The following is a 25,038-nucleotide window of genomic DNA, read 5'->3' as shown; positions in this document are numbered from 1 at the left end:
GGGTCCTGTAAACCCTCTGAAACTGTAGGCAAAATCTGCATATGTAAAAATTTTGTTTTTCTGGGAAAAGAGTCCAAAGCTTTCATCAAATATCTCAGAGAGATTCCTGGACACACAAAAAAAGATAAGGAATCCAAACATTTTAAATCTTCTACTCCAGATTGAAAGGATCTTATCTTTGTGGCTTACCAGTTTTTAGAGGGTGAGTAAGTATGTATTTCATCAAAGAACCTCTCTGGTTGGTGTAGGGGGTAAGGGCTTGGCCGTGTCCAACCACCAAACAGCACCAGCAGGTCCTTGTATACAACCAGAGTCGCGCCAGCTTTCGGGGAAGGATAGGACCCTGGGAGAAGTCAATAACAGCATGGTTAGGATTCAGAGCCTCACAAAAAACCATAAGTAGGCTGTCTATAGATCACCTTTTCCTGGAAGAGTGGCAAAACAGGAACCAATACTACAAAGCATAAGGAAGAGGAGGAGACAAAACTGGGTTTGCAGGTCTGAGAGAAAACCATCCCCAATTTATACGTCTTTTATAACTGAAGTAAAGAAACCTGAATTAGAGGAAAGTTACTTAGTCTCTCTCAGGCTTAGTTTGCTCACCTGAAATTAGGGATGAGAGTATATATCTCATAAGGTTGTTTTGAGTATTAAACAGTATATTCAAAGCACCTAGCACAGTGCTGGGCACATAGCAGGTACTCAATAAATGTTGACTCTCCTGTCCGTCCCTTCAATAAGCTTAACAGAGATCACAAACGAAAGCATGTAAAGGATCCGGGGAGGAGTATATATAGAGGCTAGATACAACTTAAAAATAACTGCTGCTAGCAAACATAGGTTAAAAAAAAAAAGGAGGCAGAATGCAGTTCTCATTTGTCCTATAAGTCAAATGTTAACATAGTGACCTTTGGGCCCCTAGCTATGGGCCTCACTAGCACAATGGAAGCAGACTTTCAAGGCCTGATATGAAAGCATTCCAATGAAACTGCAGCCAAGAGTGGCTACTAAGGCCCTCCAGGCTGGACCTCTGAGCTATGATTTCAAATTTCGAAACAATAGAAATCTGGCTTATGCTGGAAAACTTTACAGCTAACAAATGTCCCACAGGAGCATCATTTTTCAGAGCTTCTTGTCTTTGAAACAATAACTATTTCTCCCAATCTCTTACTCTACCTGCCACCTTTAGTTTGCTTAAGACCAAAGTAATTTGTCTCATCCAGTATTTACTAATACTGGAATATTAAAAAGAATTTTTGTTGTTGTTAAAGCTATACGATCTATTTTTCAAAGGAAATCTTAAGCAGAAAGAATCCCAGCAGTATATTAACATGATAGCTGTGAGGTGCTCCAATTTAAGTGGATAACTTGGCCTCCCCCTTCAGCAAGAGGTACGGGAACACAGTTTGAAAAGCCCTGCTCAGTCTGCTTTAATGGTGTTGATTACACAGTCCTGAGGTTGAGAAGGTGGAGAAGAGGACTATCTTCCCTGGGATGCAACTTAAGAGTAACAACATGAGGAAAGTCCCTGGCAGTTTAGCGGTTAGGACTCTGTGCTCTCATTGCTGAGGGCCTGGGTTTAACTGCTGGTCAGGGAACTAAGATCCCACAAGCCTCGTGGTGTGGTTAAAAAAAAAAAAAAAAAAGAGTAACAACATGATTTACTAGGAAGGTAGCGGCACTCAGAATATGGAGTGAGCATCAGATATTTTGAATACTTTTCTAGTAGAACACACATCAATCCAGACCAGCATCTGACCACAGAAACAAGTCTTCTCTAGGAATGGTTCTTGCTGAGACACTAGGTGAAGTATTCCATGAGTCAGTTCTTGCTATCCTCATATCTCACAGGAATCACGACTAAGGGGGCTACTCATGATATGTTGTCTTGCATACAATCTCATGATTTCTGGTTAAAAACTTTTGCCCTCCTAGGAGGAAGCCTCCTAGCCCAACTAGAAAGCCTAACTAATACAACAGTCTAGTTAAAATGCTAGTGTTACCCCCAAAGGATTTAATTTGTGAAATACCAAACAAAGCTTCAAGTTCTTGCCCCTACTTTGGAACTCCTAAGTGCTGTGAAAAAGTTGGAAAAAGCTAATAAAATATGTAACAGACTTCAGCAGAGTAGTAGCTTAAAAACTTTCCAGACTAAAATTTGGATTTGAATTTGAGATACTGGAAATCCCAGCTTTTAAATTGAGTGTACAAAGTGAAGAAGCAGAGAATTCCCTGGTGGTCCAGTGGTTAGGATTCTGTGCTTTCACTGCCGAGGGCCCAGGTTCTATCCCTGGTTGTTGAACTAAGATCCCGCAAGCTGCAAGGCGCACCCTCCCCCCACAGAAAAGTGAAGCAGCATACCAAGGTTCCCCCAATAAGCAAAACATGGAAACAAACAAAAATAGGATTTTTAACTTAAAATGACCAGTTTGTATCAAAAAAGTTTAAGTGCATACGCTCTGAATCAGAAATTCCATTTCTAGCGATTAATCTAACAAGATAGCTGGGCAAATGAAAAAAGAAAAGATACAAGGATGCTTATCTGCAGTGTCTAAATAGATCAAGGAATATCCATATAAAAGAGTGGTTGGGAAAATTAAATGACTTAAATCACATAATGCATTTAGGACAGTGCCTGGTATTGTTATTATCATTGCTAAAGCAAATTAATACGACGTTAATACCAGGTCAATTGGCCACAGACATCTGATAGTACTGCTTTCTACATGGCACAAAGTTTATGAGAACAGAACTGAACTGGTGGACATACTTAACTACTACAATATGATTAGAGTATTCCTGGCAGAGTAACTATTTAGCTCAAGAAAGTACAATAGAAATGAAATTGTAACTGATGCTACATGATATGAAAAGGAGGTCATCCCAAGTCCCAGAAGGGTAACTCAAATATACTGAATTATGATTTGGAAACAAAAACCAATGGTTAACATGATAAGACTAGTTAAGGTTTGCTCTTTCATGTGTACTATGTATTTCCTATAATATCTTTTGAAATAAATTACCAATACTTTATGAGGCAAGGCAAACCAACGTTTACCACTGCTGGGTGTAAAGAGATTACAAATGTAGTATAAGAATACATACCTCTTAAGGGGAAAAACTAGTCATAGAATCAAAAAGAGTGTTTGTAAAACATAACAATATGTAAAATCAAACCCAAGTAAAGACTATACTTTAGACCTGCATGCCCAACACAGTCACCATTTAGCCACATGTGCTAGTGACTACTGAATTGGAAAGTACAGATACACAACATTTCCAGCATTACAGAGACAGTACTACTTTAGACAAACGATTTTAACTTTATAAATTCTATGCCTATGTTCACAGGGTATGGGGAAGGTGGTAGGGATGGATGGGTGACCTGACTGACTTTTAAGAGAAATTACAATTACTGCTACTTAAAACTATTACTGGGACTTCCCTGGTGGTGCAGTAGTTAAGAATTTGCCTGCCAATACAAGGGACACGGGTTTGAGCCCTGGTCCGGGAAGCTGCCACATGCCGCAGAGCAACTAAGCCCGTGTGCCACAACTACCGAGCCCATGTGCCACAACTACTGAAGCCCGTGTGCCACAACTACTGAAGCCCGTGCGCCTAGAGCCCATGCTCTGCAACAAGAGAAGCCACTGCAATGAGAAACCCGTGCACCACAATGAAGAGTAGCCCACACTCGCTGCAACTAGAGAAAGCCTGCGTGCAGCAACAAAGACCCAACGCAGACAAAAATAAAATTAATTAATAAAAAATAAAGTTAAAAGACTTAAAAAAAACCTATTAATACTGCTACTAATGATAATGACTAATATTTACTGAGCATTTATTATATGCTAAGCACATTTCTAAGTACTCTGCATGTATTAAGTAATTTAATCCTTCCAAAACTCTAGTTTTACCTCCATTTTATGTTTTTTTTGTTTTTGGCCATACCACACAACATGTGGGATCTTAGTTCCCAGACCAGGGATCAAACCTGTGCCCACTGCAGTGGAGGTGTGGAGTCTTAACCACTGGACCACCAAAGAAGTTCCTTTATTTCCATTTTACAGATGAGAATACCGAGGCATAGCTTATACTCATTCTCTAGATTGTTCTTCATGCACACAGATACATTCCTTCTGAGTAGTTACCACAGACAAGTCAGGCACCTCAAAAGGTCTGAGTGTTTCAAAGCTGAAAAAGTTCTTTCCTAAATCTTTTCTTTTAAGTTCCTTTGTATTAAAAAGTTTTTTTAATTGAAATAGAGTTGATTTACAACCTAAATCTATTTTTTTTCTTTCTTCCTTTCTTCCTTCCTTCCTTCCTCCTTCCCTCCCTCCCTCCGTTCTTCCTTCCTTTCTCTCTCTCTCTCTCTCTCTCTCTCTCTCTCTCTCTCTTTCTTTCTTTCTGCGGGCCTCTCACTGTTGTCGCCTCTCCCGTTGCGGAGCACAGGCTCCGGACGCGCAGGCTCAGTGGCCACGGCTCACGGGCCCAGCCGCTCTGTGGCATGTGGGATCTTCCCGGACCAGGGCACGAACCCACGTCCCCTGCATCGGCAGGCGGACTCTCAACCACTGCGCCACCAGGGAAGCCCTACAACCTAAATCTTAATTAATTAAAGCCACAGACCTAGAAGAGACAGAGAGATAAGTAAATTGAACAGAAGGCTATTCTTAGGAACTCTTTTCCACAAGGCTCTGGGTCACACTCTACCTCTAATATAGACAGAACCCTTTATTTGTTCTCCAGGCTCTCCAAAGAAAGTAAACTGGGACCAGTGACAATGATAAATCAATCCTTAAGGATTATCTTAAATAAGGGCTTCCTGAAATGACTTCTCAAATATCTTGACCTTTAAGAAAGCCAAAAAATTTCCCTCTACTTCTTATCCAAAGAAGTAGGAGAATCCTCTCATCCAAAATTTCCAAGGTCTGTTTTGTCACATATGGAAGCTTTAATTTCAGCATCATACTATCTTGACAGCTATATAGAGTCATACTGAAAAGTTAAATTGTGCTTCTCCACCTCAATTTATAAGGAAAGTGGGGGGAAAATTACCCTACAGGAACAAATGAAGCAGGGGGGAGGGAGGGCACAGAATTCAACATACAACCTCTGTACAGTTGGTGCAGCAACAAGAGGTCAAAGACACTGGTGTGTCAAATTTTCTGTGACCCAATCATGCACGTAATGCTTACATTATTTGTTGCAAATTGGATACTTTAAAATTCCTGTTACTTGAAGAAATCAATATTGTAAAGCCTTTGCCAAGAGCCCCTAATTTTATCATTTTTAAAATTTACATATTTCCTATTTTGAATTTGTTTAAAGCAAAGGGTCTTCAATTCCCCTCCCAATTATCTTAATGCAAGGTCCACAAATGAAATGAATTAAATTTATGGTGAGATCAGAGACTGCAGAGGTCAATGAATTTTGGCAATTTCTATATCTTAAAGAATAAACAGTCTATTTATCCGAGTTCTGGAAAGCAAACAATATCTTTACCAGAATTCTCAGAAAAACAAGAAAACTCATTTTCAAATTACATACCTTTATTTGCTGTTTTAAAGTTCCAAGAAAAGCAAGCTATGTAAAGAGTAGTATTTACAAACTTTATTAAAAAACAAACAAACAAACAAAATGACCATACGTTATTGGGCAAGGAAAGTAACTTTTATATGGACTATGCCTAGATAAAATATCAGGTCCTAAACTTTGAAGAACTGCACCTATGTGCAAGCAATTCATTCCACACAGTAGCTAGAATGACATCACATGGTTGTTTAACACACCCACCTATGACATTAGAGAGGGGATGAGTCACTGGAAATCTTGTACAGTATAGGGCAGTCTGACAACAGAAGACCTTCCACAGTTAAAAGGCCTATTATCATCATGGTGACATATGATAAAATAAATACCCTTCCTTCAAGAAAACTTATAAATGGAGGTTTTCTACTCATTAGGACCTTTCTCGGCCTGCCTTCAAAATATGAGGTCACTGGGGCTCTAGACAGTCTAAATATCATTGTAACACAGAAGTGGAGTTAGAAAGGGTGTCACTCCCAAGTCGGTTCTCATCAAGCACCACAGGACCAAATATGCCCACGTCAGACTTGGACAGACATGTTACTTAAGCTCGTTCCTCTCAGAGCTGATGGCTATCCTCACCGGCTTCTTTCCCCAAACACTAAAGGCTTCTAATCACACAGGAGATATGATCAATGGAGCAAGTTTCAAAACAAGGCACAAGCCAAAAACGCATCTGTGGGAAACTGGATAATCAGATAGGCACCCTATACACAGAACAAACATTCCCTAAAATCACTAATTGGCTCCATGTTTCCCAAGATTCCTATGAAATCAGAAGAAATTTTCACATATGAAAGACAGTGGTAGAATTACAAGGCATTCTCGTTGACTTTTGCAAAGACGATGGTGAAACAGCGAAGCGATGCCAAATTCTGGTTTGGCTTCTATGCCACTTTCCCACAACTGCGGTGTCTACTCACGTAGACCCTAGCACTAGAAGAGAAGCGCGATTGTTTGATACAAGATAAAACAAGCACCCATTCTAATTGGGGGTGCCTGTATTTTATGCGTGACTAAAAAGCTACTTTTACTTCTCCATACTGTGAGCATTATTTATTAATATTATTGGTTTACTATTCAGATGTTATAGTTACCATTCCCCTCGAGCTGTAGTTCTCAAACTTCAGTTGTATCAGAAGTAGCTGAAGGACTTGTTACAACACAGATTGCTGGAACCCATTTCTGAGTTTCCTATGTAGTAGGTATGGGGTAGGGTCCATGAAGTTACATTTCTAACAAGTTCCCAGGTGATGCTGATGTTTGGGGACTAGACTTTGAGAACCATGTTGCAGAGAGTTAAATAATCCTTGGGTGAACCTGTTAGAAAATGCTCGAAGATGACATTAAAAGGGCATGTGGTCAGCCTTTTGACCTTTTCCCCAGTTTATATGATTTTCCTTAACACTGAATCTATCCAGACTTCTTCTGTACATACACTCTGTTTATGACTATATAAACATGGGTCCAAAGTGGGTTTTCCCTGACAAGTACTTTGATTAAAGGGGTGCTGAGGGGCTTCCCTGGTGGCGCAGTGGTTGAGAGTCTGCCTGCCGATGCAGGGGACGCGGGTTCGTGCCCCAGTCTGGGAAGATCCCACATGCCGTGGAGCCGCTGGGCCTGTGAGCCATGGCCACTGAGCCTGCGCGTCCGGAGCCTGTGCTCCGCAACGGGAGAGGCCACAACAGTGAGAGGCCCGCGTACCGCAAAAAAAAAAAGGGGGTGCTGAAAGGAACTACCTTAACATTTTCAATACACAAATATTTCCTTGGTCATCCTCGTCTACATGTTACTGAACCTACACTCTTCAAAATAAATAAATAGAAAAAAATTGTTCCACCTACTGCTTTCAGACAAGTCACTTTAAGACTTATTTACAGCAACGTAAGTGACTTGCTAATAGTTCTCAATGACTCTGAAAATAGAAAGATCTAATACTAGGAATTAGGTACTTATAAGAGGTAAAGTTTGAAAACAAGAAAACTATGAGCATGAAAAATTTTACCAAGGGAGACTCACTAGCATGCCAATTAATCCAGAAGAAAAGTACTGGAGAAAAAAATCTCCACTTCGCTCACGGAATTACAGAACGCTTTGCTGTGTGATTTGCTTTTTTAAAAGGGGGCTCTAAATTGCTTCTTAACTGGAAGTCAAAAACTTTTCCCTGGATGCTTTCAAATAATTACTATTTTGTAGTAATGATGCCAAAGGGGACATTAAAGAATGAATAATGGGACTGAGGTTTCAGGGCATACTCTCCATCTCATATTAACAACTCCTCACTCGCACTCACTTTCTCAGGGTAGGTCCAATGAAAGGCATTCACTCGCAGCTCCAAATGACGTACACTCGTCCATCCCACACAAAGCTGGCCTTGAGGGCAAAATAAGACCAGATAGACCAGATTAACCAACAACCCTACCTCACAGTTTCTCTTCTGTGGGTACTCGTCTGTGGTAGTGAGGAGCCTGAGTTGGTGTGTGTGTGGGGGTGGGGTGGGGGAGGGAGTAGGGGGAGATGAATTTTTCTGATAGGACCCAAGCTGGGTCTTGGGAAGCGGATCAAGCCCTTGGTGTGACAGAGCTGTCATTATGGTAGTGTGTGAAGTGACTGACCTTGGTAGCACGACTCACAGGTCAAGAGAAGGATAATTTGGAGAGGTATTTCCCAGAACACCACATTAGCATCTGAAATCAGAGAACCTACAGGGCACAAGAATGTAGGCTGGCACTTATAACTTAGGAGGGAAGAGACCCTTTAAAGAAAAACTACTGGAGTTATAATTTAACTGCTTACATCTCTAAACTGGTTTGATTTTATAGGTAATACTTTGTAATCAGAACAAGAAAAGCATGTTTCATGGTTTTATGACTTGAGGAAGGGGGAGACAAAAGGAAAACTGAGAAGAACACAATTCATGAGTATAAAGTCTGTCTTGGGCACTCTAAACACCTTGAAGACTAATAACTATTCAGAATGGTCTCCAAAGTGTGCAGCCAAGACCACAGAGGTTCTATCTGGAACAGATATCAGCTTCTCTTCAGCTAATGAAAATGTTTCCAATTTAACTTCAATGTGGCCAATAATAATTATGTTGAGTCTCCTCAATTATTTACATGCCCAGGGAAGATACAAAACTATAATGCCTATTTTAAAGAACAAAGGTAGGAGATAAATATAAAGCTACTCTTTGGCAAAGTCACTACAGAACCCGTAAACTCCTGCTTTCAAGACTTGATTCTAGCCAACTGTGCTCTTTAATTCTAAAATAGGGACTTAAGTTAGTCACCAAGGACATGGTACTGGATGCAAAAGAACTAAGTTCTTCTAGACATGGCTTTCTTCAGGACCAGCACATTCCTTCCCATGCTGGGCTAAAGACCCTCCTAGGGGAGGGAGGGGTGAATGGAGAGGGACATCCTTTATCTAACCTCAATCTGAGCATTTAGTACAGTGCTGAAATTATCCATTTAGAATCTCCCAATAAGATTATATTATTATATTATCCTAGAGAACAGGAACTATTTCTCATGAAAATGTTTGCAGAACTGAACCCCTCCAAGGAAGCCGAATGGTTATGGATCCCTTGTGGGCTGGGATAAGACCTGGCTCCAGTTAATCACAACCTACCCTGGAGGTATCAGTGTGCCTTTCAGCAGGGGAAAGACCAAACACTTCTTTAGGTGTTCCCCTCACACTCCAATTTCTTTTTTTTTTCCTTGTCCTATTTTTTTCCTCAGTTGCAACATGGTCAGAAAGTTACTGATTGATATCAAAACAACTCACTAATATTAGACAAAGCTTGTCTGGATCTCAGGCTTCAGGGCACACATTTTCATTATTACAATTATACCCGTATCTTTAAAAACATCACTCCCTGGGTAATTTATAGAACATCCAAAACAAGAGGAACTTTTGTAATAGGCCTGAGAAACTTTTAGATCCTGTATAACTATATAGGCCATAGGCATGAACAAAAAGAAATTCCCGGTTGGCACTGTTTTCACTTCTAAACAAACCCACATGAAAGACCACTTGATAAATAAGGCAGCACTTTTCAGTTAAAAACCAACAACATGAAAACCAGTAACAGTTCCTTGTTACCATTTTAAGTAGTCTTTTGATTCAATTTCTGGGGAAGGAGATGAGGTCCAGAGTCTGAGTTTAATCTGGTAATTTGTTAATTGCAGTTCTCAGCGTGGGGGGTAGGGGTGGGGTGCCCTTTTAAGTGGTTCTGTTTAGAAGTCAAAACAATGTTGCTAGTCATAAAGTTTCTGGCCTGGTAACAAAACAGGAAAATCCTAGTCAGGCAGGCTAAACTGAAATATGGTATAACCTTATTTATTCTCTTCCTTAGAGGACTAAAGTTCACCCAGGTGGAGAGAATGTGTACCCACCTTAGAAAAGCATGTATTCTGGAAAAATCCCAGGATCTGAACTTTATAAATAAACAGAAAGGATTCCTTCCTTTCCTAGGGGAACCCACTGTCTCTGCTCTCATTCACATCTCCCGAGACCACCACAGATCCAGGCTGTTCCAGGATTGCATAGGGCTAGAGGAGACAAGGAGAAATCACCAACTCATAAAGAAGATTAACCAGGAACGGGTCCATGAAGCAGGAAGGAGCTCACTCAACAAAGAATTTAAAGGAGTCACTTAACATCCTATGCCTTCCTCAAAACGATTAGCACTATGGTGTCTGGGCCCTGGGTGCCTTCCTACTACGAAAACAAAAAAATGGAGATGGAGATTCAAATATGTCAGAGTTATTTTAAGCAAAATCACACAATCTTAATAAAAACAACTAGTCTTGGGCTTCCCTGGTGGCGCAGCAGTTAAGAATCCGCCTGCCAGTGCAGGGGACACGGGTTCGTTTCCTGGTCCAGGAAGATCCCACATGCCACGGAGCAACTAAGCCCATGTGCCGCAACTTCTGAGCCTGCGCTCTAGAGCCCGTGAGCCTCAACTACCGAAGCCCACATGTCTAAAGCCTGTGCTCCATAACAAGAGAAGCCACCGAGATGAGAAGCCCGTGCACCACAACGAAGACCCAACTCAGCCAAAACTAAATAAAGAAATTTCAAAACAAAATAAAACAACTAGTCTTAAAAATAAATTGTACCAGGGAATCCTGTGGCAGTCCAATGGTTAGGACTTGGCGCTTTCACTGCCAGGGCCGGGGTTCGATCCCTGGTTGGGGAACTAAGATCCCGCAAGCTAAATGGTGGGGCCAAAAAAAAAAAGGTAACAAATTGTGAACAGAATCCCATTTCATTAGTTTACTACTTTTCTCCTCATAAGTCATATTTCTTTTAAAAACCTATCCATCCATATAAGTCCTGGCTCTATATACATTTTATAACTTATTTAAACACCTCCATCTACTTTCTTGCACCACCAGTTATTTTCCACTTAGTTCTTTATATTTTCTTCATATTGATTTGTTTATTGTCTTATAGATCTTGCTGCTTGTTCATATCTATATCTGCAGTACTTAGAACAGCACTGGGCATAAATACTCAATAAATAAAGGCAGGAAAATGAACAAACAAAGGAATGAATGCACTTTTCAAGCTTTGGGAACTCGAGGATAACTTATGACCACTCTCTACACTCCTCAGCTAGGACTTCAGTATATATATAAAGGTGTATTGTATATAATCTGAACAACAACTATGAAATGTAGGTATTACCATGTCTACCTTATAGGTGAGGCAAATGAAATGTTAAACAACCTGTCTAAGGTCATCCAGTTACTAAGCAACCTTAGCCTGAAGAGATCAGATGCAAACCTGTGTTTGCTCGGCACAAAAACCATGCTCTTAATGGTACTACCACCAACTAGCCTTCTTCCTCCCATCACTTTAGGTTATGAGGCCCTAATAATGAGAGTACCTTTAATTACTAGCTGAGTGGTCCTTTCTCTTCAAACCTCTAAAATACTTAGTTATATCAACATATCCTCCTACTTAGAGCAAGACTAAGTGAGGAGAGAACTCTCTGGGTACTTAGTGTGTCTAGAATATTCTTTTATTTATTTATTTATTTTTGTCTGCGCTGGGTCTTCGCTGCTGCATGCGCGCTTTCTCTAGTTGAGGCGGGCGGGGGCTACTCTTCGTTGTGGTGCACAGGCTTCTCATTGCAGTGGCTTCTCTTGTTGCACAGCACAGGCTCTAGGCGTGTGGGCTTCAGTAGTTGTGGTGCACGGGCTCAGTAGTTGTGGCTCGTGAGCTCTAGAGCTCAGGCTCAGTAGTTGTGGCGCTCAGGCTTAGTTGCTCCGTGGCATGTGGGATCCTCCTGGACCAGGGCTCAAACCCGTGTCCCCTGCATTGGCAAGCGGGTTCTTAACCACTGCGCCACCAGGGAAGCCCCCTAGAATATTCTTTAAAGTTGACAAGTAGGTCTTAAGTAAGAAATGAGTGCATATGTCCACAAACAAATTTATGTAAGAATGTTGTCTGCAGCTATATTCAAAGTGGAAATAACCCAAGTATCCATCAACAGGAGAATGGGTTCAAAAAAAAGTGGTATATTCATGTTATGGGATACTGACGGCAATGAAAAGGAATAAACCACTGATAGATGCAACCACATGGATGAATCTTAAAAAAGAAACCAAGATGAATCTCAAAAAAATCTCTTGGAAGTCAGAATAGCGGTTACCTCTGTGGGGAGTGGTACTGACAGGAAAGGGGCACAGGGAGCTTTCTGAAGTTATAGCAGTATTTTGTATCTTGATCTAGGCGATCATCACATGGCTGTACACATATGTAAAAAAGTCTTTGAGTTATACACTTAAGATTTGTTCATTTTCCTATATGTAAACTGTCTTAATAAATTTATTGTTAAGAAAGAAAAAATGGCTAATGCCAAAGCTAATGTTAAAGCATGCTACACTGTTGTCACATGGCATCACCCACTACTTTCACCAGTAAACAGAAATACCAGCAATCCATTGTCAGAATTAAAATTCATTATGTGAGGTCTTCAAGAACACATTCCTCATTTAATATCTAACCACTCTATAACTCATATATACATATAAATCAAATAGCAACAAACATTTTAAGACTGGGCAATGGGATTTCACAAAGCTTACTAAAATGGGAAGAGAAAGCAAGAAAGGAACACAGTGTAAAAGCCAGCAAACCACATATAAAATCCATAGCTCACAGTCACTTTCAAGAGAACTATAGAAAAGAGAAAATAATCAGGGGTACTACTTGTTTGATAAGTAGTCAATTAAAGTATAGTTCAAGAGTTCATCTCCCAAAGAAGAGATGAGAGGTAGCTTCTGAGTTTTGAAAGGATAAAGTAGTTTCCCAGAATTCAGGCTGATATTTTTAAGTTAATAAATGACCAAACACAACTCTCACCCACCTGGGAAGAGCACCCTGTAGATTCTTTACAAAATCTCCTCAAGGTTAAGAGAGTTGGAAAACTTGAGAAACTGGCCTGATCCTGGATTGTAAACAGCCAAACAATGTGCACTGGGCACGAGGTGGTACACTGTAGTGCTGAGTGTACTAGAAACCAACAGGGTCATTCATGGGGAAGGAGAAGTCAGAAATAATACAAGGACAATACCTTTTGTGTTCCCCCATACAGGACTAGCTTTCTAAAACTTCATTCAGGACACAACATTAATAAATCATACAAAATGAAGTTTACTGTGGTCATAAAACGTGAAGTGCTCTTGCCCGGGGTAGGGAATTATGTGTATACCTGACAATAAACAGAAACACTAGATGGTCTGAGAGTTTTACTGCACAAGGAATCCAAGAGCAACCAAAAATTGTTTGTCAAGATAGTAGGCAGACATGAACACACGTGTAGATATGAAAGCTCAGAATTCTAAAGGAAGTCACTGCTTATATTCTCAATGACACTCTGAACTTCTATCTAAAATAAGAAAAAAGATTAGAAGGTTTTAAGAAAGGACAGGAAAGGCTCATGAGTTGGACCAAATGAATAAAGTTAAAGGATATAGAATTTCCAGCATGGAAGAGATAAACTAAGGACAGATTTTAATACATTTTGGTAATCAATACATCTGGTAATCAAGAAAAGATCTGTAGGTAAGAACGAATTGGGACTTCTCCTTCACGAAGAAAATATTAAAACAATGAGATCAATGATTTGTTTTTATGACAGAAGAGAAGCTTGAAGTGTATTTGAAAGGCATGCAACCATGTCCTCTTGCTACACAGTCTAATATTTACCAGTTGATAAGCATCCATTTCTCCCCCTTCTCCATAGACGGGTATTCTCAGAACACATTTACATATAATGGTGATTTTTTTAAAAAAAAATGTATAAAGTGTTTAGATGCAAAGCAACGTTAAAAAGCAGAATCTAATGCCTATAAGTACACTAATACATTTTATTCTAAAAAATTCCACATCCAGCTATTTCAATGTCAGCATTGACATTTGGGACCTAAGGCAAGGGAAGGACTGGGTGATCTTCTCCTGAACAGATTTTTCTGTCAGCTGTTTTGGTTATATCTGGTGCCAGGTATCAGTCCCAGACTTCCTTCTTTCCAGGTGATATTACCACAGGCTCAGGAAAGGGCAGTAGAAAACCTAAGAGTAAGCTTTTCCACTAGACACAGAACAGAAAGCTTCATCAATGGATCCAAGAACCCTATGAGTATCATTTTTAAGGTATCATTTACACAGAAGAGAAACAGTGACACTCTGGGCAGTTATTTCTGGATAGTTCCAGCACTTCTCAGCTTCTGAGGATATTCTGGCCTTCCTATAAACATCTGATATGACCAATACTCTTTCTTTTTCCTGCCCCTGACTCCAAAAGTAGACTTTCTGCAGGATTACTCAGTGATTTTGTAAGATGTGATTTTTCTCTTGGGGAATGGTCCTAAGGAAACAAAATTATTTCCAACAGAGCTTCTGACTCTGGATAGCTGGAAGGATCTTGATTGGGTTAAGTCATAATAAAAGAGAGATTCTGTCTTCAGCATCCTCCTGCTTCCCCACCAAAAAATTTAAAAAGGCAAATCATGTTGATATTTTAAAATTCTCTAAGTTGCGAAAAGGTTTCTTTGCTGACATACCCTCTGCTCATCATTCTTTCCTGACTCTGAAGATAGACATAATGGCCAGACAGCTTAGTTATTCCCCCTCAAATTGAATATCAAGGACCAAGGGCAACTATAAATAAAGAAAAGAGAATCACAGGAAAATAAACAAACTTTAAAAAAGAATTTTAAAAGGAGGGGGGAAAAAAAGAATAATTATTATAGTGGAGAAATCTAATAAACACTGTCTCAGCCAGGTGATAAGGTTGACATCAACAGTGATAAATCATGGTGACAGCATGTACCCTTGATGGGACGGGATGAAAAGGGCACTATACCACTATGGTCTTCTTCCCCCAAATCCATAACTCTAGTCTAACCATAAGAAAAACATCAGACAAACCACAACTGAATGATAGTCCACAAAATACCCCTAAAACTGTCAAGATCAACAAACGAGGAAGTCTGGGAAACTGTCATAGCCAAGAGGAACCTAAAGGAGACTTGAAGACTAAATGTAATATGTCCTGGATGAGATCTTGGAACAGAAAAAGGACATCAGAATAAAAAAATAAGGAAACGTGAATAAAGTATGGACTTCAGTTAATAATAATGTATCAATATTGGTTCATTAATTGTCATAAATGTACTATTATGACTAGATGTTAACAACACGGAAAACTGGTTGTGGGAACTCCGTTCTATTCTAAAATTTAAAAGTCCATTTAAAAAGTAAAATTGATAATGTGAAACTAGCAAACTATAGAATAAAATAAAACTACTCACAGCATGTCATAGTAGAAAAAAACACAGACTCTAGAGACAAAATCTTGCGTTTCAATCACTGCTCCGTCACTTATTGGCTGTGTGATCTTAGGTAAATTATTAGGTGATTCTCTGAGCTTCAGTTTCCTCACCTGCAAAATGGGGATAACAGTAGTGCCAACCTAGTTGGGTTGGTTTGAAAGTTAGGTAGTATGTATGAAGAGCCTGGGGCAACCAACACCCAAAACCTTTCTCCATAATCATTTCCTCAGAAAGTAGGCTATTCCTAACTAGGGTAACAGTTAGCTAGTTCTACAAAGAAGCAGCTAAGAGAGCACAGAGCGGCCATTCTTAACTACAGTTAAGGAGTCCAGTTTGGCACACACCCACCTAACAGACTGTGACAACAAAGTGAGGTCACAGTTTGCACAGTGAGAAAGCAAGAAGATTTCGCAGCGATCCAGGGTTTCCAAATTTAGCTAGGTTTAGAATCAACTAGGACATTTTCTTTTTTAAAATGCAGATCTGCCACTCTATCCCCAGTCCCTTGAGAACAGGCGAGTGGCTGTTATGAGGCTGAGGAATCTATATTTTTAGTTAAGTTTCCCAGGTGATTTGCTGTGTAGTTTTAGGAACAGTGGTCTTGTCTTTTCCTCTTTATACAGTGAAGAAATCGAGGCCCAGAAAATGCAGACGTGATTAACTTCAAAAGCAAGTAGCTCAGAAGTAGCAAGGCCAAGATCAGAACAGCCATCTAGTACGTGCGTCTCAGACCTTGATATGTTTTTCTAAAACAAAGGGCCTGAACCACAACCCATCATTTGGAACTCCACGTGTGACTAAAAGGGAAGAAACTAGAAAGGGGAAAAAAAAAATCCTTGGGAAAGAAGATTCTATGGGGAGAATGTGGTAGGAAAATCAACTGTGCTCCAGGACTAGAGATGACAGGCTAAGCTTTAAATCTTTACCTGACATTTATAGGCTCTCCCAAAATTTATACTCTCATAACTATGGAGAGTTTTAAAACTGAAATGTGTTCCCCTTCTGTAAATGGGTGTGAGCTAATGTTTAATAAGTTTTAAAAATCACAACAACAGTCCAATATTAAATGTAAAAATTTCTACTTGAAAATCTCTACCTGGATTTAAAGTAACCAAAAAAGGCTGTGACTTACAACATTATATATTAAACAGATGCCAAAATTAGCTTCGGTTTGAATAAAGGGTATTTTAGAAAGAGTGGTTCAAACATTAGTCTTCTGAAGTACCTGTCCTAAGAACTGCTCATTTGCTTTGGGAATTGAACACAGGCTGAGTCAAACAAAACTAAGAGTGAAGGTGTTACCTTAGTACAATTCCGGAAGTCGAAACATTCAACTTCCTAGAACCGCCTGGCAAAGACTACAATGAATATAATTGTACATTCATCATCACCAGCCAAGATTTCCAAGGGCTTCTGTTCTGTTCCATTCCTAATTATTTTATCTGAGTGATGAAGCAATCAGTAGAGAACTTCCACCAGTTCCCACATCTACCCATCCACCAGCATCCGTAATCTGATATTCCTTCTTGTTCCTTCGGATAAAGGGTCAGTGTTCCTATCCACAGTCAAGCCCTCCACCTGTATAGTAGAGTCTGCCTTTGTCACTATGTGAAGACACTGTCCTAGCAATTAATTCTTCCTCTTTATCCAAATCAATTCCTCCCTCTAGAAGATCATTCCCATCAGCAAATAAACATGTTATATCTGCCATCTTAAAAAAAAAAACAAACTCTCAATTCTACATTCATCTCTACTTAGCACCTCACTTCCCTGCTCTCCTTTATAGTAACACTCTTTTAAAAAAATTAATGTATTGTTCATACTTACTATCTTTAACTCCTCTCTTCCCATTCTCTTAAAACCATTCCAAGTAGGCTTCATCCTTACCTCTCATTGAAAATACTCTTTATTAAATTCAAAGTCAGTTCTCAGTCATATGACTTGACCTCTTAGCTGCATACGACATGGTTGACTATTTCCTCCTCTTCTGGAAACACGTGCAAGTATGGTAGCTTCCAAGATGCCACATTCCCCTGGTTTTCTCATACCACCGCTCCCACCCCCCCCAACCTTGCTCTTTTTCTAATGTTTTGCCGTTTCCCTCTCCTCCCTGATTTCCAGATGGTGGAGTCTCCCAGACTTAGCCTCTCTATCTTCACTCACTCCCTTGGTAATCTCATCCAGTCTCACGGCTTTAAATCCATCTACATGACTCCCATTTGGCTATCTACACAAAAATCTCTAGCCTGCATTTCTCCCCTGAACTCCAGGCACATACCTTTTTCTACCTGGATGTCCTAATGTGCATTTCAAACTTAACATGCTTCAAACTGAATCTCTCATCTCTCCTGCACTTTGCCAACCCTGGCCACCCACAGTCTTACTCATCTCAGTGAATGGCAACTCTACTCCTTCAAGTGCCTAGGCTAAAAATCCTTACAGCCATCCTTGACTCCTCTCTCTCACACTCCATATCCAAACTGTGGGCTCTGTCCAATGCATCCAATTTTTATCTTTCTGCTAACACCCTAGTCCAAATCACCATCATTTCTTGCCTAGACTATTGCTACCATTTCTTAACTGATCTCCTCGCTTCTACACTCGCCATCTGACAGTCTTCTCAGCAACCTAAATCATCAGCCATTTCACTCAAAGAATATGCAAAGTCCACGAAGTCCTTATAACAGCCAGAAAGCCTTATATGTAGGACACCCTCTCCTCCATTATTTGTCCAACCTCTCCTAGTACAGTCTCCTTTGTTCACTCTGTTCCAGCCACACAGGATTCGCATTACCCCTTGACTGTCCCAAGCACACTCTCACCTCTGAACCCTTGCACTGATTATTCTTTGGAATGTTGTTTCCTTAGATATCCACATGGTTCACTTCTTGTACCCATCAAGTCTTTGTTCTAATGTCACCTTCTCCATGAGGTCTACCGTGATCCCCCTAGTTATAATCTCCCCTATTCCTCATCCCCTTTACTATGCTATAGTTTTGCTTCAATAGCATTAATCATCTTCTAATATATTATATTAGGTACTTGTCAATTTATTTTATTTTTAAAATCTATTTATTTTTATTTATTTTTGGCTGCGTTGGGTCTTGGTTGCTACACATGGGCTTTCTGTAGTTTCGGCAAGCAGGGGCTACTCTTCTTTGTGGTGCGAGGGCTTCTCATTGCAGTGGCTTCTCTTGTTGCAGAGCACGGGCTCTGGGCGCACGGGCTTCAGTAGTTGGGGCACACGGGCTCAGTAGTTGTGGCGCACGGGCTTAGTTGCTCTGCGGCATGTGGGATCCTCCTAGACCAGGGCACGAACCCGTGTCCCCTGCGTTGGCAGGTGGATTCTTAACCACTGCGCCACCAGGGAAGCCCTGTACTTGTCATTTTAAATATGTCTTTCCTCATTTGAATTTAATCTCCAGTAGGATTTTTTGTCTGTTTTATTCAGTCATGTATCCCCAGCATCTAAAACAATACCAGGCACAGAGTAGGCAATCCATAAATATTTGCTGAATGAACAAATGAAGGATAAAAGAAGAATTAACTGAGCAAAAGGACTGTACTGCCATTTAAGGAAAGTCAAGCCCTCTATTTTAAATGCCAAACTCCTCATAACAACTAATTACTTGATACCACCACTTAAATGTTTAAAGAGGTAAAAAAAAAAAACAAAAAACCTCTTCCAAATGTTTCTTCTCCATTTCAGCAAATGGCCCCACTACCTACCTAAGTGAACAAACCTGAAACATAAGTTAGCCTTGATTGACCCTCTCACCCCCCCATATCCAATCCATCAAGAAGTCCCATCATTTTTAACACAAAAATTCAGCTCAAATTCATTCACTTCTCTTTATCTCCACTGTTAGGACTCTAGTCCAAGTCATCACAGTCTCTCACCCGTACTATTCTGATAGCCTCCTACCTGTTCTCTCTGCTTTATTTTCTTGCCTTCTTTAATCTATTTCCTAAATAGCAGCAAAAGTGTTCCTAAAAATGTAAACAGGATCATAATATTCCTTTGCTTAAAATCCCAAAATCTCACAGACTATGGTCTGTGAATGATTTGGCTTTCATCTACACCTCAACTCCATCTGTGCCACTCTACCCCTTGCTCATTATGCTACATCCACAAAGCTCTGTTTTCAGTTCCTCCAATATGTCCTCTTCTTCGTATATGCCATTATCACTTCCTTCCCTGCTGCATCTTTCATATCTCAGCAAAAAAGGTCGTCTTCTGTTTAAAGTAGATCTCCCCCTCTTATTCTATATCTCATTCCTCATTTCCTTCATAACTGTTTTTTTTTTCTTCCCCATTACAGTATAAGCTCCATGAGGGTAGGGGTCACCTACCCTCATGTAAAAGGGAGGAGGCGGTAACTCACGTAACTCCGAAATGTCGGAGAAGTACTGTAGGTCTCTCTCAACTATAAGAGCTGTCATTCCAGCACTCATCACCACCATACTCCCTCCAGATGCTCCCTCCTTCTATCATTTCAAAAGGAATGCAAGACAAGGTTTCATTGGCAAATCACATTAATTCCAACTGCTATGGACTGAATTCTGTCCTCCCAAAATTCGTATGTTGAAGTCCTAATCTCAGTGTGATGGCATATGGAGACGGGAGCTTTGGGAGATAATTAGGTTTAGATACTCTTATAAAAAGAGGAAGAGATACCAGAACTTACTCTTTGCCATGTAAGGACACAGCAGGCTCACTAGCTCTCTGAAAGCCAGGAATAGAGCCTTCACCAGCACCCTGATCTCAGACTCCTAGCCTCCAGAATTGTGAGAAATAAGTTTCTGTTGTTAAATCCCCCCAGACTTTGGTATTTTGTTATGGCAGCCTGTGCTAAGACACCAACCAAAATGAGATGCTCCAGTCTCATCTGTAATAAAACCAAATACACATGTAAAAAGATACCTGATACAGTAGCATTCTTTATCAAGATTCTGCTCTTAACCCAAACTGTTCCACTGTTTTTTGATGCTCTTTTCCAAAGAGCTACACTTTTGAAGACTGAGCACTGTTAAAACTATCACCCTAGGCTTCCCTGGTGGCGCAGTGGTTGAGAGTCCGCCTGCCGATGCAGGGGACACGGGTTTGTGCCCCGGTCCGGGAAGATCCCACATGCCGCGGAGCGGCTGGGCCTGTGAGCCATGGCCGCTGAGCCTGCACGTCCGGAGCCTGTGCTCCGCAACAGGAGAGGCCACAACAGTGAGAGGCCCGTGTACCACAAAACAAAAAACAAAAAACAAAAAAAAACTATCACCCTAGATACCCATCACTTGCAAATACTCAAATGCTAGAAGACGTCACATCTGGTACCAAAGGGTGGGGGTAGCACCCTCCCCTCAGCTACCATCTAACTTAGCCACCACCATGCACTGAAATGGGTGAGTCAGGCACACCAAGACATACCAACAACTGTGTTTTATTCAGAAAGACTCACTGATGTTTCAGTTAGGAAGTAATTTTGGTTGCGACTCATGACAGCGTATAGAAACATTTCCCCAGGCAATCTTCCCATGGGATTTCTGCCTAAATGAGAATCTCATAGGACTCTTTATTAAATTAGTGGTTGTTTTTTTTTTTAAAGTGGACATTCAAGAAGCTCAGTTTCCACCCCTCTAAAACTAGGCTCTAATTGTAGATTAGAGGGAAGCAGAAACTAGATTCTTTGAGACATTTTGTTAGAAAATTACTTTTAAACATTCAGGAGCTAATATATTTTATAAAAGGGAACAGTCTAACATTGTTTCTTTTTTTTTAATGGCGATTTTTTTCTTTATTGAGAAACTTAAGACTTGGGTAACATTGTATTTTTAAAAAATTCAGATCCCTGGGACTTCCCTGGTGGTGCAGTGGTTAAGAAGTCATCTTGCAGTGCAGGGGACGCTGTTTCGATCCCTGGTGGGGGAACTAAGATCCCACATGCCGCAGGCCTACTAAGCCCGTGCCGCAACTAGAGAGACCGTGCACTCACTCTGGAGCCTGCGCAACCACAACTAGAGAGAAGCCTGCGCACCACAACTATAGAGAAGCCTGTGCACCACAACGAAGATACTGCACCGCAATGAAAAGATCCCACGTGCTGCAACTAAGACCCGACCCAGCTAAAAAATAAATAAATAATAATAATAAAAAAAATTCAGATCCGTTGTAGAATCTGAATTACAAAGTCAGTTATTTCTCTGATACTTCTACCTTGGGGATTTCAAAGCATTGCCTTTAAACTTAGTAGTTAACAACAACAACAACAAAACATCCCATGTCTATCTTATAGGGAGAAATAAGGAAAAATAAGCAAAGTAGATGCCAACAGGCTATGAAGGTCCAGAGCTCCACGTCTACAAGAAAGAGCAACACCCATGCCAAAGGCATAAAGCTTAGTTACGAAACAGAGAAAGGCAGTATTTGTATTTTGTGAGTGGAACACCAAAGCTACTCTGAAATGGGGCCTGGACAACAAGTACAATGGCAGTAGGATGTTTAAGCCAATAAGACCCTCTGCATTCTAGAATCTGTGATTCTAGATTTTAATCAATATTGCACTAAGTACAATAAAGGACAAAGTGCTAGAAAAGGAAACGCTCCAAAGTACAAAATTCTGAAGGCTCTAAAATAATACTAATCTTCAAAAAATTTTAATGATTAACATCTCTTTATCTTTCCAATAATTTAAAAGAATTTCATCTGTACAAAACCCAGCCCCACTCGTGACTATCCACTGTCAGTATGCTCCTCCCTCCTATATTTGCCTATTGCAGAGGAAAGAAACAGAGCTTACAGCTTTGGGGAAGCAAAATGGAGCTTCTTCTCGTGAAATGATTTTAAGCCCCTGGCCTAGACATTCACAGCAGTCATTACAGAAATAAACGAAACATAAACCAGCTTTCCCGACCCCTTTAAAAACAGAATCTTCTGCTCCTCCTCCATACTTCTCCCAGAAAGATGTGGTAACTTGCTCACAGTTACAGGGAGAGCTGGTGATTTTGCCAGGAAAGGAAACTCATGTCTCCTCACTCTCAGTCCAGTGGCCTTTCCGATACACCCTGTTGTCTTCCGTTTAGGAATCAAAGTAAATCAAGGCCTAAATAAGTATGGAATCTGCCCAAGGGGTACCCAAGTCTCCTTAGTCCTAGAGTGAATTCCAACCTTGAAAAGCCAATGAAGAATGTTTGGGAAGAGCTTGCCAACAAATCTAGCAGAATACTTTATACTCAGTGGACTCTATTTCTCCATCACACCAGCCCCTCCAATCTCATAACTGTGCCTTTTCAAACTGTCCCGCCTCATGAGTGCAAAAACAATGTGTGTGTGTGTGTGTGTGTGTGTGTGTGTGTTTCTTCCCCAAGAAAGATTAGGTCAAAAGAGAAAATAATCTAGTTTCTCTCTGCCAGAATTGTGGCATAGTGGGACTGTGTAGGAATGTACCTACTGTGGAATCTTCCCACACTCCTGATTTGTTAAAAGTAACCAGCAGAGGCATGTTCCATACACTCCCCAAATACCTGAGCTGGCAACAACAAGATATTCAGAGATCTTAGCCCTGGGACAATAGCTTCTGTCAGTCAACTACAGTTCTCAGGACTGTGCTTCTTCTGCTCTTACTTCAACTTCATACCAAAGAACATATCACACCTGTACAAGTACTTCAGAAAACCACACAAATGAATTCACACAGTAGTATAGCAATTTTGGCAGGGTACCAATACTAATGATAAAGTATAATTAAAAAAAAATTCAAAGACCTTACACAAGCATTTTACTCTTAGCATTTACAAGCAGATTTGACAAAGGATCTGGGGCCCCGGTAATCTGTTCTTGAGACCAACACCTAAAGGATCAGGTAGAGTTTCCACACAAAGGGGGTTACCTGATAAGGAAGCAAAGATCAGCATTTTCTCTCTTACCTGAAGCCAAAGGTCGGATCCACTCTTTGCTATTTAGGTCAAGCCTCCAGAGGTCATTGAAGGCAGCATTGCAGCTGCTTTGGGTGCAGCCTCCAAACACATACATAGACTGATTAGCATCATAATAGCACGCACCTAGAAAGAAAACAACAAATGAGTAACTGATGTCTAATTCTGAAGCCACTCTAAACCTTAACTATAGCCCACATCTTTCAAAGATCAATTACTTCACACATTCCGCAGTTGTTCCCAGGTATCAACCTTTCTATAACCAGCCTCCTGTCTTCAGGTTGATCAATATCACATTAACCTTTAAAATAAGGACCAGAGAAAAGCTATGGAAATGTTATTTCTGAGCACACTAAGCAAACTGACAATGATATCATTAAATAAGACAATATAATTCTAGCAAGAGAACACAAGAATTCAGACTAAGGGTGTTCAATGAGTGAAATTTCAGCACAGCTGCATAATTAATCTAAATCTGCATTATTATCATCTAGGGCTAGGAGAAGATAGTCAGCGCTAACAGAAGTACTCTGTCCTCCCGTTCCTCTCCACCTGTCCTCCTCTTATTGCTTTTGCTTTCAAATGAAACATGAGGCACAAAACAATAACAAGACTTTATATGAAAGAGAATGACAGAAAACAATTTTAAGAACCTGCTGTATGTATAAATAAATAAATAAAATTTAAAATTTCAAAAGAAAAGAAAACAATTTTAATGAATGCCATAAAGTAATCACACATACAGAACCAATGTAGCTCAGCGATCTTAGAAGTAGTATGGTCCCCAAACAACTGAGAGAAAAAACATGAAAGTCATTAAGCTCCTAGGTGTGCATCCAAAAGCCACCAAGGCCGACTGGTTGGTGCTGAATAGAAAACCAATGCAGTAGGTAACAGTTAAAAAGCACCAAGGTCTCCAAGAAAAGCCTTTTTAATTAGATGACTATATACACCTCACCAATGGGCACTATTCTGAAGAAAAGAGTCAATGACTGTGAGAGGGGCTGTTCCCGTAAAACCAGAAAGACCAGAGCCAGAGTCTAGACAAGAGACATGAAAGCTAAGAGCTGCCACCTTGCTTCTCATTGGAAAGTTCATTTAGCCTCTGTCCTTTGGAAAAGATGACCATGCGCTCCTTCCAGTCCTGCATTTACCATCTTGTATTTCAGGAAAAGGGCCGAGCAAAACTTCATTCATTCCATGCATACCACTGGGAAAAACAGACCTCTCAATGTGAAACTAGGCTAAAACAGTTAAGCGTCACATGAAAGAAAGGGTAAAGGGAAAAGAAATTCAGAGATTCAACCCACTAGTGCATGGCTTCAGTGATCATCCGGTTTATCTGTAGGTCTTGTTCAGTTTAGCACACCACCGTTTCACCACCGTTTCTAAGATCTCTTCTGAACTCTGGCACCACTTATTCAAGTTCAGAAAAAGGGAAACACCACTGCTATAATTACCTCTGTGATATATACTAGCTCTGGGAATAACCCTCCTTTTTTATTTTTTCTTAACTCAGCCCACTTGATATGCCTTTAAAGACTCTCTACACTAAGAAAGCCCAAGTCCAAAAATTGGATGAGTTAAGAGATAATAAAAGCAATGTGTTCAGTCACACCCAGTAATCTCAGCCAGTGGAAGGAGTAAATCCAAAACATCTGGGACTTTACTGGGG

The 25,038-nt window shown here is 40.4% G+C and overlaps 1 protein-coding gene across 1 annotated transcript in view; it reads right to left on the bottom strand.

The window, feature by feature from the left end:
- The window catches only part of FBXO42 (F-box protein 42), a 93,949-nt gene that overhangs the window by 5,968 nt on the left and 62,943 nt on the right, over nucleotides 1–25,038 (bottom strand). The window contains exons 4-5 of the mRNA XM_029228344.1: nucleotides 23,355–23,489; nucleotides 190–343 (exon numbers count right to left, since the gene is read on the bottom strand). Coding sequence (XP_029084177.1) covers nucleotides 190–343; nucleotides 23,355–23,489 — 289 coding nt within the window. The remainder of the gene's footprint in view (nucleotides 1–189; nucleotides 344–23,354; nucleotides 23,490–25,038) is intronic.

Source organism: Monodon monoceros, unplaced genomic scaffold, assembly GCF_005190385.1.
Source record: "Monodon monoceros isolate NGI ecotype Baffin Bay Population unplaced genomic scaffold, NGI_Narwhal_1 Super_Scaffold_18, whole genome shotgun sequence".
Lineage (NCBI taxonomy): Eukaryota > Metazoa > Chordata > Mammalia > Artiodactyla > Monodontidae > Monodon > Monodon monoceros.
Note: the sequence above shows the minus strand (reverse complement) of the source record. Positions and strands in the feature narration are given on the sequence as shown.